Consider the following 15,897-nt stretch of genomic DNA (forward strand, 5'->3'; position numbering starts at 1 on the left):
ATTTGTGGGTGTTTAAGGCTGATAAAATTAAAAATATTTACTGTCGGAGTTCACCAACGCGTGTTGTGATTGGTCGAGAGGCAGGCGTCAAACGTCAACGCTGAGTGGGCGGGGCGTATAGGAGTTTTGAACATGGCGGTGAGTAGCTCAAACGTTTCCACACCGTTTACTTTATAAACGCTTCTATGGGCACATGGGGTTTATAAACAAACATGTAAACACATTAATGTCTTGTGGACTGTAAAAGTTCAAACTGTACACACTAGATTCTGCTGGTTATTTTAAATTTGATGTGGTGTGTATTATTGAGGAGCTAAGCTACATTATAACATACTGGTCTGATATATATTACACAGGCCTCTTATATATTAAAATGTGGTTTTGATTTTCAGGATAAAGATAAGAAAAAGAAGGAGAGTATTTTTGATTTGTCGAAATACATCGACAAACATATAAGAGTAAAGTTCCAAGGAGGTCGTGAAGGTGAGACAGTTGCTTTATAAGATGAATTAGGGGTTTAAATAATTCACGTGCTATGCTTAACTAACTAAATTACATTGAATTTAACATTAATTGTTTGCTATTTTCAGCAAGTGGTGTCTTGAAAGGCTTCGACCCGCTGTTGAATCTTGTGTTGGATGGCACTATTGAATACATGCGAGGTAAAATCTCTTCATTCATTTCGTCCTCTTTCTCAAGGGTTTTCATACTGGGATCAGTGTAAAAAATTTAGTGAATAAACAATAAAAAAATGAGATTAACATAAATAAATAATGCATTAAAATAAATAAAAAAAAACAAAGATTTCAATAAATAAATAATGTAACATAATAGAAACTAAATATTTCCCAAATAATATTTTACACAAATTTTTTTCATAGTATAAATTGGGTCTTTATACATTAAATTATATTGCTGCATTTTAGATTACGAGGCACATATTCATAGGAGGGTCATATTTGGGGGTCCATGGCATCTAAAGCTACGTTCACACTGTCAGTCCAAATCTGATTATTTGTGTATCCGATTGGAATCTGATATAAAATTATTGACATCTACACACTGGCTATCGCAACTTTTCAGATCCGATCTTGTGTGTTTCGGTCTTTCGGTTTCTGGTATAATCTGCATTGGTTTCTGTTGCAATGATGTTGCGTTGGTAGGCACACGTTAAAAACAACAACAACCACAACATGGAGGGGTTTGCAATACAGATTTTGTCTTATATGCAACATGACAATGTGTAGTAGTGTTGTCAAAAGTACCGACTTCAATACCAAGTCGATACTGAAATTTTAAAAATGTGACGATACCAGCTTTTCTCTCTAGAAATTTCCCTCCCTTTGAGCGCTGTTGAACGGATTCTTAAATACTTCTGATTGGCCATTGTGTTCACGCGCTCAACATACATGTCTGTGATTAGTGATCAACGCTTTAAAAACATGTTGCAAATAGACATCTTTGACACACTTCTCCGAGCAGTTACACAGATACACACGGGAGTGTTTGAAATCAGGTGTCTATCAGTGTATATTTCCTATAATAGCGTCTGATGTTTATGTTTTACATGGCATGAAAAAGTCACATAAACTGCGCAAAATCCGATCAGGGCGGTCAGACTCAAAGGGATTTCCAAAAATGCGATTTGAATAGGATTTCAAAAAACATATGAATGTAGCTTGAAACAGATTTGCAAAAATTGCATTTCATGTGATTTTTTTTTTTTTGCTTTTCACTCTTGCTAAATCTGATCTGGTTTCAATCTGATAAGCAAAAAAATCGGATTTGGACTGAATATAGCCTAAAAGATTGAAAACCCTTGCTCTATCTGAACGTATTATTATTATTATTATTATTATTTTAAAGCATTTTTATTCAGGATCGTTGTTTATGATTACTGATAACATCCTGATGATTCTGAACAGATCCTGATGATCAGTACAAGCTGACCGAAGACACCAGGCAGCTCGGTCTGGTGGTTTGTCGAGGGACGTCCGTCGTGCTTATCTGTCCACAGGACGGGATGGAGGCCATTCCAAACCCTTTCATTCAACAGCAGGATGGATAATATTCAGCCTTGTGTTTTTTTTTTTCTTGCATTGTATAGATGTCTGGTGAAGAAAACATGTTTTTTGTTAGGTCTGAAATCATGAAAAATGTAACATTTTGTATTTAGACTCAGGATAAATGTGTTTTGGTTGGGTTTTGTTTCTGTTTATGAAACATGTTTTGTGTGCGTGTTGATTATGGTTTTGAATTATAAGGTGTGTTTTATGTTCATGAAAATAGGTGCGTAAAGTTGCCCTGGTTCAGTGTTGTTTTCCTACTGACGTTCATTTGGACAATAATAAACATCTGGGATTTAACCATTTCTAATTCAAGCAAAAACAGAGATTATGCCTGTACCTCAAAGGGTGGATCCCACAGCTTTACCCATCCAGAAAGCTTTTGTACACACACAAACAGTCAGACATTGTCACAGAACATAATTTGTATAATCTATTTTAAACTGTATTTTGAAGGGCTTCAGTTTAAAGACGCCTTGAGAAAACATTCTTGTTTACTTTTGTGGTGTCCTCTACTCTGTTATACATTTACAAAACTAATTGCTAAGATTAAAGTCATGGACCCTTCCCTATTTGGGAGATTTGTTTTCCCCTACTTTTGTCAAATGAATACAAAATTATGCATACATACACTTTGTTAACATGTATAACAGCAGAACTACTTTCACACAGGTGATTTTGTTTTACTTTTCTAAAATCTTGCAATGAAACAAGGGTTTTTCCACCAAGAGGAGAGCTTTTTTGATGGCTATCAGATTGAGATTAGCTATTCATGCTTCTTAGCACAGCCACAAAGACCTGCTTGTAACCTTTCTGGATTTACTTTAGGTGGGAAACAGTATGTACATCAATATACTCACTAGTTCAAGTATAGTTTTCACTCTGATATTTAACGCAATACGTGTCAGGCTAATCGAGTTTTGTTGGTCCCTCCATTTGTAATAGCGGTTTTCTAGCAGTTATGAATGAAAGGCTCAGTCTGTCTTGCCTTGCTGGTGCTCTTTTGAACAGCAGGACTTTCCCGATTTTATCAGTGCGCACTGGCACCCAAGTCTGGGCTTTATTGGGTAACACAGTTATAGTGGTTCAGGGTCTGTTAACTGATGGTTAACTTTAGAGGGGTCTGTAAGAGGAGCTGCTTTCTGAAGCCGTGCCAACTCTTAATACTATTCCAGGTCAGTAGAAGTCTGAGGAGAGGTGGTCTAGTATGGCAAGTTGCATTTCATTTTGCACAGCAGATTAAACCTACGAGGTAAAAAAAGAAGAAGAAAAGAATAGGGAACTATATATTCGAAACATAAAATCTTAAATATATAAATGAACAGATATAAATGTAAAAAATGAGATAAATTTGGTCAGCTATAAACTAAAATACATATATGGGAAAGTATATAATAAAATAGAATAAGTAATATAAAAAAAACTCGCTCTGCTTTTAGCTATCAAATTTGCAGCATTTTTCGCTGGGTAGGCTTTTAGTTCGGACCTAAGAAATTTGAAACTATTGTCAATATAAGTTGTTGGTTTTCTTTTGGATAGTTTTTATTTATTTATTTAACCCCTCCCAAAAACAACAGTCTGTTGTTTCTTCAAATCCTTAAATAATTTTGTGAGAAATAATTGAGGATTTTGTTTGAAAAAAAAAAAAAAAGTTTGCAGCATCGGCCAATGAAAAACCCCGCCCTCACCTGCGTAAAGCCACGCCCACATGTGCCCTACCGCATAACAGCGCTGCTGAATTCTATACAGTCTCCAAACGTGTCGTGCGGTTTATTCGGACGTCAATGTAAAGATCAGATGCCTCAGTGACCAAATGCTGTCTGAAACGGTGAGTAACCATATATTCTATTCTGTTCGTCCTAGAATTGTGCCAGAAGTTATTACACAGTTTTATTACACATCTGTCTCGTCAGAAAAGTATTTGAACTGTTTGAATTGATTTTTTAATGTGTCAAAAACGAAAATAATATTTTATTGCATTATTTAATAGTATTATTTGTTTTATTATATTATTTTGTTATAGCCATTTTATATTTGATACTGTTGCAGTGCATTAATAAACCATAATAATTTAGCAAAATAAGTTTTAATTGGCATATATAGTAAGTATACTCCAACTGTTTTAGCATGGATGTTTGTGACATGAAATAACATTATATATTATAAACTGCTTGTTATTTTATACATTTTATTTTATTATATGTGAGTTATAATAGGAATATATTGTTTTGTTGTGCCACATAGTATTCCCAAAACTGCCATTTTATTTGATACCTTTGCATTGTTGTTGGCAAGACTGTAAATAATAGTTTTGCACTTCAAGTTTTAATTGCCATTTATCGTCTGTACTCCAAGTACATTGTTTGTTTGTATTTTTTTGATGAGCATATTTGTAATCAGAGAGTTGTTGTGGCATTTAAAAGCCTTAAGTGAAAAGTAACTATATCCATACTCTCTGGAACATCAGGCTTCATATTTCCGTCATATAACATCTCAGAATTGACAGAGGTTTGTTTGGGTTTCTCTGAACCACTCCTAGTATTGTCCCATTCTATGGCCTGTGAAATAATACTTTGTCATCCCACGAGATGATTTTCACTCTTGATACCCAAGGGAAACGCTAATACTTTTGATATCTTAAAAACCCAATCCTGTTTTTACCTGGTCATCTGTCTGTATTTCTTACCTCCATGTGTTCTTGTGTTTTACAGTTTGAATGTCCAGGTTGTGTTGCAGGTCTTTGTATAGACTGAAATGGAGAAGAAAGACTTGAATAAGTGGCCCGAGGGTGATTCACGGCCAGCTTACCTCTCCACTTGCAAATGTATGACATTAGCTGCAATACTGATTCTTCTCATCATTGGGGCTGCTGTGGGTTTTATGACAGGTAAATTATCTCCATCTGAGTAATTTGTCCACAGAATCAAAATATTGTGATATTGCTGGACACTTAAACCAAGCTTTTTTCCCCTGTTTAGCCTACTTAATACAAGAGGAACATTATTTCATGGAGACAGTGGAATTGCAAGGGCTCAGTTATGATTCAGACCTGCAAGATAAAACATCAGGATTCTCTGTAGTTCTGACCGCGACTCTGAAAGCAAACGTATGACCAATAAATTGCATGGAAATACTTCACATTGCAGATGTAAAGTGGGTTTTAACAAACTGATGTCTACTGCTGTCCTCACTCTTTTATAGATCAGGAATATCTTTGCCGCCTCTGCAGTGGCAAATCATTTTATTGACTGCCAGATAGTTGCATATGGGTAGGTACACTGCTTACATGCCATATTTTTACTGTATCCACCTTATTTTTACCATAAGAGTGGATGTGGCCATTTGTAACTTGAATGTATGAGGCATTCAGTGTCTTATTTTTAGCTGTACAAAATAATTTGTTGTGCTGCTTGATATTGCAAACTGGTATTTCTTACCATATTATTTTAATGTATTGTCGTAATTATAAACCCCCTGGTTTGTAGTGCAAATAGTTCTACTGCACTTTGTTATTCTTCTAGTTATTTACCTATAGTGGCTAACGAATCGGAAGTCTCACACATTTTTAGAAAATCGCTTACTTCCATGTTGCAAAATAAGGTGGATAAAACATTATGGAGACTGGGGAATTATGTCTACATAAATTTTAATGTTTGATTAAGAGTTTGTGATATCTTTCAGGAATATCAACACAAATGTGATGACCACTCTTCGTTTGGTCTTCCGGGTTTCTCAAGTCCAGGGGTACACGGAGAACTTTGTCCAAGACCTCCTTCGCACTGGATTGAAGGCCATGTTGAACGGGAAACCCATCATTGTCCCAGAATACGGAGAGATCAGTAGCATCATCCTTCTTGGTACACCAGTTTCCTATTAAAAAAAATAAAGTTGATAAGAGTGTCATTTTGACTATTTTTTGTTTTCTTATTCCAGGGGCAAGTGGAAAGTCATTCTATGAGATTGGGAATGACATAAGTAAGACGAATGTGATTACATTGTTGATCATATCAAGGTTCATTGAAAACTCAGGGTGCTCAGATGTCGTTGTCTTTTACGACAGGTAAATGTCCTGAGAACACGTTCACTTGTGACAATGGCGAGTGCATCACAAAGCCAAATCCAGAATGCGACTTTATAACCGATTGTGCTGATGGCTCAGATGAAGCCTTTTGCTGTAAGTGTCACCATCTTGCTATTATGCTTTAGCTAGCTGTTAGTTTCCTTTTTTGTAAGTTTAAGAACTCATTTTGGTCTAAAGTAAAAGATTATTGATTACATTTGACATAGTAGTATCAAAATAGTTTACATGTTTTAAAGGGTTAGTTCACCCAAAAATGAAAATTCTGTCATTAATTGCTCACCCTCATGTCGTTCCAAGTCATATTTTCTTCAGAAAAAACAGGCTTAATTTCTGTTCTTTGATTGTTAACCATTGTTTCTCCTATAGCCTGTGGAACACGTCCTGCCATGGCTAACCGTGTTGTGGGTGGTGAAAACACCCGTCACGGGGAGCTACCCTGGCAGGTCAGTCTCAGACTACGTGGCCGTCATACCTGTGGCGCATCCATTGTCAACAATCGCTGGCTTGTCAGTGCCGCTCATTGTTTTGAAACGTGAGGAAGCATTTCTGTAAAATCTTCATCAGTCCCTATAGACGCCAATGTATATCTAAATATGTCTTCCTTATATACTAAAGAGAAAACAACCCAAAAGACTGGACGGCTCTTGTGGGAGCCAATCTAGTCAGTGGGGAGGAGGGAGAAGCCACCATAATAAACATCAAGTCCCTGGTTGTCTCTCCGGTCTATGATCCCATGACCACTGACAGTGATGTGACCGTACTGGAGTTGGAAACGCCCTTGACATTTAGCCCTTATGTTCAGCCAGTCTGTATCCCATCATCCTCTCACATTTTCAGTCCTGGGCAGAACTGCATCGTCTCTGGTTGGGGAGCTCTTAATCAGTACACCAGTGAGTATGTTTGATGTTATGTAAATATTCTCTATAAATTGAATTTGTTGAGTTTAACCTCACCCCTAAACGGCAACCAAACAGTGGTTGGTCACTTTAAATGTCATTTAGGTGCTCTTTTCCTGCTTAAGTTGGTGGTTCTTGATCATAAAAAGATTCCATGAAGAAGACCTGCCTTATTGCCACAAGTCAAAAGTCTGACTACTCGAGACTACCTCTTTTAAGACCACGCCTCTTTGTGTCCGAGCAGGTGATGTGCCTTCTACACTACAGAAGGCAATCGTGAAGATTATTGACTCGAAAGTGTGCAACAAGTCATCTGTATACAGAGGTGCCCTCACCCAAAATATGATGTGTGCTGGTTTCCTTCAAGGGAAGGTGGACTCTTGTCAGGTAAGGCTTATAGCAATAATGCCTGATTAAAAAGTGTTTTCACAATTGAATGCCTTAAATGTGGTTTTGGCTTTCAGGGAGACTCTGGGGGCCCTCTGGTATGTGAGGTGGCTCCTGGGCGCTTTTTCCTAGCGGGCGTGGTGAGCTGGGGTGTGGGATGCGCACAGATCAACAAGCCTGGGGTCTATTCCCGCGTCACCAAACTCCGCAACTGGATTCTGGGCTACACCAATACGGCACCAACAATCCAAGTCGCCCCCACTGTCCCTAGTGTCACGACCACTGCGGCTCATCTTGTTAAAGCTATGAGCTCGTCCTCTGAGCTCGCCAATGATGAATATAATCCTGCTCCTGGGAACTGCAGTGGTAATTATAACTGTGGCGGAAACAAGTGCATCAGCAAGATAAACCCAGAATGTGACAGAGTCGTTGACTGCCCTAATGAGACTGATGAGAAAAACTGTGGTAAATAATCTATCTAATAATTTCAATCTCTACAACAGGGGTGCCCAATCCTGTTCCTGGAGATCTACCTTCCCAGACAATTTAGCTCCAAACCTAACCAAATACAAAGCAACCAGATAATTAATATCTTCAGAAACACATAATAATTATAAAGAGGTGTGTTGGAGCAGGGTTGGAACTGAACTCTGCAGGAAGGCACAAGGGTTGATTCTAGGATTGGACACCCCTGCACTACAACAATCCCTTTGGTCTGCACCCACATTAATGAAGCGTGGTTAACTAGCTAGTGTAGACCTTAGTCAGGGTAGGTGCCATATTTAAAGGGTTAGTTCACCCAAAAAAGAAAATAATGTCATTTATTACTCACCCTCATGTCGTTCCACACATATAAGACCTTCGTTCATCTTCGGAACACAAATTAAGATATTTTTGATGAAATACGATGGCTCAGTGAGGCCTCTATTGTCTCTCTTGTCATTGCCAGCAATGTCTCTGAACCTCTCAAGATCCAAAAAGGTACTAAAGACATATTTAAAGCAGTTCATGTGACTACAGTGGTTCTACTTTAATATTATAAAGCGACAAGAATACTTTTTGTGTGCCAAAAAAAACCAAAATAAAGACTTTTCAACAATTGTCTAGTGATGGCCGATTTCAAAACACTGCTTTATGAAGCTTCGAAGCTTTACAAATCTTTTGTTTCGAATCAGTTGTTCGGATCACGTTTCAAACTGCTGAAAGCACGTGACTTTGGCACTCCAAACCACTGATTCGAAACAAAAGATTCGTAAAGCTTCGAAGCTTCATGAAGCAGTGTTATGAAATCGCCCATCACTAGATATTGTTGAAAAGTTGTGTTTTTTGTTTTTTTGGCACACAAAAAGTATTCTCCTCGCTTTATAATATTAAGGTAGAACCACTGTACTCACATGAACTGATTTAAATATGTTTTGAGTCCCTTTCTGGATCTTGAGAGGTTCGGTGACATTGCTGGCAATAGAGGCCTCACTGAGCCATCGTATTTCATCAAAAATATCTTAATTTGTGTTCCGAAGATGAACGAAGGTCTTATGGGTGTGGAACGACATGAGGGTGAGTAATTAATGTCATTATTTTCATTTTTGGGTGAACTAACTTTACAAAAAAGAAACAAGGGTAGACGAGCCGTGAATGGTAAATGTACAGTCCATTCAATAGTTTGCACTGTCGCCAATTTTCACAACCCATTTCTTTTGTCCACTGGAACTTTTTTGGAAAAGTATATTTTCAATGTTGCATTGACTAATAGACACCAAGGTGCAAAACTGCGCAACCTATTGAACAGACCGTGCATGTATCACTCACAGCCTCATCTTTAAAATTAGCCTAAGGAACAAGATTATAATGGTCACCTGTTTGCCTTGTAGACTGTGGGAATCGTCCAGCCGTGGGACAGGAGAGGATTATCGGTGGTGTCTCTGCCCGGAGAGGTGAATGGCCATGGGTGGGCAGTCTGCAGTACCAGCGCACTCACCGCTGTGGAGCTACGCTCATCCACTGCAAATGGCTCCTGACTGCTGCTCACTGCTTCAGAGGGTAGTATAGCACTGACTGGTGACTTCCTAACATCTTCTACTTTCAAAGAGTTGAACAGGAATCTTAGTTAGAGTTTATTGTGTGTTTTCGTTAATAGTGAGCTGAACCCTGCCAGTTGGACAGTAAGTCTTGGGTCAGTCATTTGGTCTGGACTGGGTGCTCTGGTTATTCCAGTGCAAAGGATCATCCCTCATCCTGCTTTCAATAGCAGCACCATGGATTTTGATGTGGCCTTGGTGGAGCTCTCCATCCCCGCCCCCAAGTCCTACACCATCCAGACTGTGTGTTTGCCTTCTCCCTGGCATAGCTTCATCAAAACTATGGAATGCTACATCATTGGATGGGGTGCTGTGAAGGAGGACGGTGAGTTTGGGGTTGGTCAAGGTGACAAGGCAAAAGATATGGACATAATTGTGGACTGCTTTTGATTTATAGATCCATTATGATGTATGGTCTGTTTATCCCACATAGGTATGATAACTAATTTGCTGCAAAAAGCACAGGTTAGTGTCATCGATCAGTGGGACTGCCAGCGAGCTTATGGTGCTGAACTTACTGACAACATGATGTGTGCTGGCTCGATGGAAGGGGACAGGGACACATGTTTGGTGAGTTTGTGGTCAGAAGATCAAATCATGAACTTGTTTCCAATATTAAAGGGATAGTTCACCCAAAAATGAAAATTATCCCATGATTTACTCACCCTCAAGTCATCCTAGGTGTATATGACTATCTTCTTTCAGACGAACATAATCTGAGTAATATTATGAAATATCCTGGCTCTTCCAAGCTTTATAAGCTTTATGAATGGCTCTCCTAATTTTGAAGTCTGAAAAAGTGCATCCATCTATCATATAAGATATCCATGCAACTCCAGGGGGTTAATAAAGGCCTTCTGAAGCAAAGAGATGGATTTTGTGAGACAAACATCCATATTTTAATCTTTATAAACTAAAATAAGTAACTTCCAGCATCAACCTACACCAAAAGAGTAATCTCTGACCTGACGCATGAAGCGTTGACGAACGCAGAAGCTCAGATGATAGAGCAAAACAAAACACCGGTCACGAATTAGAAGTCTAAAATGAGAATTTCTAAAGAGAAATATCAGAGGATTTCAATAAAAGAGAAGAGGGGCTTGAGTTTGTTGCCCAGTCCTGTTTGTTTGAACCGCAAGAGGTGTCTAAGCTTATGCTACTCTTACATCCTACATCATACATAACGTCAGAAGTTACTCTTTTGGCATAAGTCGACTTGCGTAGGCTGTCTGCCAGAAGCTAGTTATTTTATAAAGTTTTAAACATGGATATTTTTCTTACAAAAACCCATCGCTTCACTTCAGAAGGCCTTTATTAACCCCCTGGAGTGGTATGGATTACTTTCATGATGGATGGATGCACTTTTTTGGACTTCAAAATCAGGAGCACCATTCACTACCATTATAAAGCTTGGAAGAGCCAGGATATTTTTTAATATAACTCTGATTGTGTTCGTCTGAAAGAAGATAGTCATATACACCTAGAATGGCTTGAGGGTGAGTAAATCATGGGATAATTTTCATTTTTGGGTGAACTATCCCTTTAAGGGTTTGTAAATGCTACTGTCCAAAAAAAAATCAGCAGTTGCACAGGAGTAGGAGAAATCTGAATGACTTCTTCTGAAGCACTGCTGCACTTACCCAATGATACTTAATGCTCTAAAAGTCCTTTTTTTTTTTACCTTAAAACATCCACCCTGCCTCTTAAGCTGATTACGTAAGCCCAGCCCAATGTAATTCAACCATATCCTTGAGTTTTCAGCAGACTTCTTTAAATGTCACACCTTCCATAAAAACACCAATGAAGGCAGTGGTCTTCTCTTCTTCTGCAGGGAGACTCAGGGGGCCCTGTGACGTGCCGTGAACCCCAGGGCCGTTGGTTCCTGGCCGGGGTGACCAGCTGGGGTCACGGCTGTGGGCGAATTGGCTTCCCGGGAGTTTACACGCGGGTCACAGCTGTCAGAGAGTGGATATCTATATACCTCCCTTTTTAAATATAAGATCCAGAAATGTCCTTCACCATCTCACAACTGATGTGCAGTCGTGTCTCTCAACTGAAGATGCATGAAACTCAAATGGATGACTTTACCAGCATGTTCAAACTGTACTGTCAAAATATTTATTTTTGGTATTTATTAACAATGCATTCTGGTGTACGACACACTAGCCCTTGATGTGCTATTTGCCATTTAGGAGAATAAACCATAACAAGGCCTCCACAAAAACTGCAGATTTTTGTGCAATTTCTGCGCTGATTTTGAGGGGGAAATGCTCCAATTCGGCAGGTTGCAGATCTCTTGTGGGCCTAAGCATAACCAGTATGGCTTAGAAATATGTACAAATAATGATCAGATGGAAGATAATTAAATATGGTGACATTTGCTTGCCTAAAGTTTTCTTGATAAATTCTGATTTCAAGAGATAAAGGTATTTCACCAGCAGAATTTATATTCCTGTAACAGAATATCACAAAATGGAGGCAATTTGCTTAGACTTGGTTGATGCATTGTTAAAGGGTTAGTTCACCCAAAAATGAAAATAATGTCATTTATTACTCACCCTCATGTCGTTCTATAACTGTAAGACCTTCGTTCATCTTCAGAACACAAATATAGATATTTTTGATGAAATCTGATGGCTCAGTGAGGCCTCTATTGAGAGCAAAAGCCATTCAAACTCTCAAGGTCCATAAAGGTACTAAAATATATTTGAAACAGTTCATGTGAGTTCAGTGGTTCTATCTTAATATTATAAAGCGAAGAATACTTTTTGTGTGTCAAAAAAAACAAAATAAAGACTTTTCAAGAATTTCTATATAGGCTGATTTTAAAACACTGCTTCATGAAGCTTCTGAGCTTTATGAATCTTTTGTTTCGAATTAGTGATTCGGATCTCCTATCAAACGGCTAAACTGCTGAAATCACGTGACTTTGGCGCTCCGATTTACTGATTCGATTCGTAAGGCTTGGAAGCAGTGTTTTAAAATCGACCCATATAGATATTTGTTTTTTTTTGGCGCACAAAGTATTCTTGATGCTTTATAATATTAAGATAGAACCAACTCACATGAACTTTTTCAAATATGTTTTTAGTACCTTTATGGACCTTGAGAGTTTGAATGGCTTTTGCTCTCAATAGAGGCCTCACTGAGCCATCGGATTTCATCAACAATATCTTAATTTGTGTTCTGAAGATGAACGAAGGTCTTACGGCTGTAGAACGACATGAGGGTGAGTAATTAATGACATTATTGAACTAACCCTTTAAGGCCAGAAACATTTTATGCAAGTACGCAAACCACATTTTACAAGTACATGATCCCTTTGAACATACACACTTTCTTTGGTACTAAGACGGAACCAAACCTCAGTATAAATGCCGGTGCCAGTAAACAAGATTCTCTTCAAACTGTTGCTCTGCCATGACAGTTCCTGACCAGGCTGTAGAATAAGACAGTTTGTGGAAATGCATGCTATAGCGCCGCTTGTGGCAATGCTGAAAAAACAAAATGTAAGTTTGATGTACTTGGTTAGTGTGTTTCAGGCCTGATTTGTACAAATGGTGCTACATCTGTTAACCTGATATTTTGTCAATGCAACAAAAACATCAATAAAAATGGACTGACTTGATGGTATTTATTTGCATTCCATAAAAACAGCCTGATGACAATTATACAACATCTGTCTGGACATGTCTTGGTGGAGTTTGCATCTCTGTCCAAAACTTTACAAAACTCAGTGAAGCAAAGGAAATTGGGAACTTTGACATGCTTGTACACAAAGGGAACTGCTTTTACAAGGGTTTGTAGTTCATGAGTGTCTAAACAACCCTACTACTGTACTGAAGAGACAATGAGACAAAAGACACTCCAGAGTCGACAATTGCAGTTTGTTCCTCAGAGGTAAGTTAGAAGCACTATTCGGCCAATCCTGGTGAAGAAGCGACAATTATTGCAACAAAGACGCCCCTGAATTCTCCCCCTCTGGGAGAAGAGCTAGCTTTGTGGAACAGAGGTGGTAAAGTGAGCCATTCCCTCAGGGAATGGAGTAACATCCACCTAATGACAAAAGGCAGACAGATGGCATCTTGAATTTTGATTGGCTGCTTGATGAATGGATAACTGCATAAGGGGAGGGGTCTGATTTTTAGCATTGTTTTTAAACATAGCGAGACCTGAACTGGATAGGGTGGAGCTAAAATCCTGACCCATCCTCTTGTTATCCCAATTCTGGCCATTACTTGAAGCATACGAACTGCTACCACAATTATCAATCCTTTAATTTGAATTTGAAAATTATTAAACAGCTATTTTATGTTGTGTATAATCATTTTAACATGGTTTGAAAACAAAACGTAATGAAAAATGTCCATGTAGAGTCTAAATCCAACCACCCGGTTCCTTCTGTAGCCATCAGCTGTTGTTGTGTGGTAAGAGTGCCGAGTCTATACACTTGTCGTGCATCTGGAGACCAGACATCTCTACCTGAGGACTCAGGTGATACCGAGGTAGTACAGGACGTCATCTGCACATCAAATACGTGCCCTTTCCCTCTGTAATCTGGAATTATATGCGCGGGAGACCGTGTTCCAGGCATCCATGTAGCGGTCCATGCACATGGCAATGCATTTCTGCAAAAAACAAAAAGGTTATGCAGGAGTTTAGATGTTATTTTCTCAAAGTAACATGGAAAACGGTCTAGGAAGTAATGCTCCTACCTGTTCAGAGTTGTCCAGTGTGCTTCCTGGCTTGCCAATGCATTTCTTGAAGCATTTATCAGTCATTCTCTGCAATGCATGACAAATGGCATAAGGAATGCATGAAATCTAGTATGCTATGGTACTATGGTACCTTTTGGTACTTTCTGTGTTTGGATACCTTGATGACCCTTATAAAAAGGTACTGTGGCAGTATCATATTCTGAAAAGTAATTATTTTGAAACAATTCATTGCTAGGAAATTTGACAAATAATTACAAAGAAACGCATTGCAGAATCAAGACATTGTAACACATTCCATTCAAGCAATACAATTAATTAAACGTGACATTTTAAAGTAAGAAAGACTGAAATAGTATATTCTGATAAAAAGCACTGCAATAAACATGTTATTTCTAAACTTATTTACAATTTTGAAAAAACATTTTTACAGTGTAGTACTGTAATGGTATGGACGGTAATCTTGGAAGTCCTTTACCATGTAAATAACACAATACGTGAATTCATGTATCACTGTACGGTGGTACTACCACAGTATACTTTCTGAAAGGGTACCGTGTTCATATACCACGGTATTTCATGGTACATGTTCAGAATTACAGTTTTACCATAGTACAGCCACAAAGCCTTACAAAAAACGATTGTGGAGGTACCATGGTAATACTACTACAACGTATACTTTTTGATAAGTGTATACGGTGATGATAACAGACAATATTACTGTACTTTGCTATAAAACTGTGCTAAATCATCACCACCTTGACATTTACATGGTACTACAAAGTATACCAAGGTAACACACATTTTTATTAGAGTAATTCATTTATTCAGCAACATGTAATGACAAAATCTATCCAACACAAGCCTATTAAATATTAAATACTTATTCATTTTAAGAAGCACAATGAAATTAATTTGTAGGGTTTCATTAAAACAGTATCAAGAGGTTAAAGTCACCAACCTGCAGCAGCTCTTGCGCGTTTGCAACAGCAATCTGAACTTTGACCTGCTCCATTATAGTGCCAGTGTCCATTTTACCAGACGATGAGCCCGAAGAGAAATCAGAACCGAAACTGTCCATTTTAAACACTTATAGATCTAATAACAGTGACACACTGGATTAATCTCTGTCGCTTCTGTACATGTGATAATTTTGCCCTTGAGATGAGCCGGAAGCGCTCTGGAAAGCATCCTGACTGTGGACTTCTGGGAAATGTAGTTTATAATAACAGAAAAACTAAATAAGATCATAACGTGATGATTTTTAAAACAACTACAACAAAAACGAGTTTAAGGGAAGGTGTTATTAGCATAAGTTCTGATTTTATAAGGATTTATCGCTTTTGATTTAACACAAGATTTTGCAATTTCAAACAGCCAACAAAATTACATTCATTTGATACGTGTTAAAATATATATATATATATATATATATATATATATATATATATATATATATATATATATATATATAGATTAAGTTTGCAATCTCGGCATCTGGTATAAATCTCTTTTTAAAAAATAAACAAATAAGGATTTGTGTTTTGTAGTTTTGTAACGGTTCAGCTTTATTGCAATACAGGTTCTGTCCAGTAGGTGCCGCTACATTCCAACAGATATTGCTGAAAAGAAATTTGCACTTCGATTTTTTATAAATAAATAAACAAAATTTCA

At 38.0% G+C, this 15,897-nt stretch overlaps 3 protein-coding genes across 3 annotated transcripts; 2 read left to right on the forward strand and 1 right to left on the reverse strand.

Moving 5' to 3' along the window:
• The first annotated feature begins 63 nt into the window (after window positions 1–63).
• Window positions 64–2,638, forward strand: lsm7 (LSM7 homolog, U6 small nuclear RNA and mRNA degradation associated). Its single transcript, XM_051907905.1, has 4 exons — window positions 64–138; window positions 393–483; window positions 591–662; window positions 1,926–2,638. The coding sequence occupies exons 1-4, from the start codon at window positions 133–135 to the stop codon at window positions 2,066–2,068; spliced, it is 312 nt and encodes a 103-aa protein (XP_051763865.1). The 5' UTR covers window positions 64–132; the 3' UTR covers window positions 2,069–2,638.
• A 154-nt stretch (window positions 2,639–2,792) lies between these two features.
• Window positions 2,793–12,108, forward strand: tmprss9 (transmembrane serine protease 9). Its single transcript, XM_051907899.1, has 14 exons — window positions 2,793–4,953; window positions 5,045–5,172; window positions 5,268–5,335; window positions 5,748–5,923; window positions 6,000–6,041; window positions 6,127–6,240; window positions 6,514–6,679; window positions 6,763–7,037; window positions 7,288–7,430; window positions 7,508–7,895; window positions 9,302–9,470; window positions 9,568–9,833; window positions 9,942–10,078; window positions 11,340–12,108. Exons 1-14 carry the CDS (start codon window positions 4,821–4,823, stop codon window positions 11,499–11,501), a joined length of 2,367 nt encoding a protein of 788 aa, XP_051763859.1. The 5' UTR covers window positions 2,793–4,820; the 3' UTR covers window positions 11,502–12,108.
• A 1,020-nt stretch (window positions 12,109–13,128) lies between these two features.
• On the reverse strand, window positions 13,129–15,411 carry timm13 (translocase of inner mitochondrial membrane 13 homolog (yeast)). The gene is made up of 3 exons (XM_051910969.1): window positions 15,185–15,411; window positions 14,224–14,292; window positions 13,129–14,136 (listed from the first exon to the last, which is right to left on the reverse strand). The coding sequence occupies exons 1-3, from the start codon at window positions 15,302–15,304 to the stop codon at window positions 14,038–14,040; spliced, it is 288 nt and encodes a 95-aa protein (XP_051766929.1). The 5' UTR covers window positions 15,305–15,411; the 3' UTR covers window positions 13,129–14,037.
• Window positions 15,412–15,897: the final 486 nt, after the last annotated feature.

The sequence above is a fragment of the Ctenopharyngodon idella genome, chromosome 10 (genome assembly GCF_019924925.1).
Source record: "Ctenopharyngodon idella isolate HZGC_01 chromosome 10, HZGC01, whole genome shotgun sequence".
Classification (NCBI taxonomy): Eukaryota; Metazoa; Chordata; class Actinopteri; order Cypriniformes; family Xenocyprididae; genus Ctenopharyngodon; species Ctenopharyngodon idella.

Excerpts from the sequence above, each read along its gene's own strand:
- tmprss9 (XM_051907899.1), top strand. The coding sequence starts at position 4,821 with ATGGAGAAGAAAGACTTGAATAAGTGGCCCGAGGGTGATTCACGGCCA. Across the intron at positions 6,241-6,513 it reads CTCAGATGAAGCCTTTTGCT|CCTGTGGAACACGTCCTGCC; the intron begins GTAAGTGTCACC and ends TTTCTCCTATAG. Across the intron at positions 7,431-7,507 it reads GGAAGGTGGACTCTTGTCAG|GGAGACTCTGGGGGCCCTCT; the intron begins GTAAGGCTTATA and ends TTTGGCTTTCAG.
- timm13 (XM_051910969.1), bottom strand. The coding sequence starts at position 15,304 with ATGGACAGTTTCGGTTCTGATTTCTCTTCGGGCTCATCGTCTGGTAAA. Across the intron at positions 14,293-15,184 it reads ACGCGCAAGAGCTGCTGCAG|AGAATGACTGATAAATGCTT; the intron begins GTTGGTGACTTT and ends CATGCATTGCAG. Across the intron at positions 14,137-14,223 it reads CACTGGACAACTCTGAACAG|AAATGCATTGCCATGTGCAT; the intron begins GTAGGAGCATTA and ends TGTTTTTTGCAG.
- lsm7 (XM_051907905.1), top strand. Across the intron at positions 484-590 it reads GTTCCAAGGAGGTCGTGAAG|CAAGTGGTGTCTTGAAAGGC; the intron begins GTGAGACAGTTG and ends TGCTATTTTCAG. Across the intron at positions 663-1,925 it reads CACTATTGAATACATGCGAG|ATCCTGATGATCAGTACAAG; the intron begins GTAAAATCTCTT and ends GATTCTGAACAG.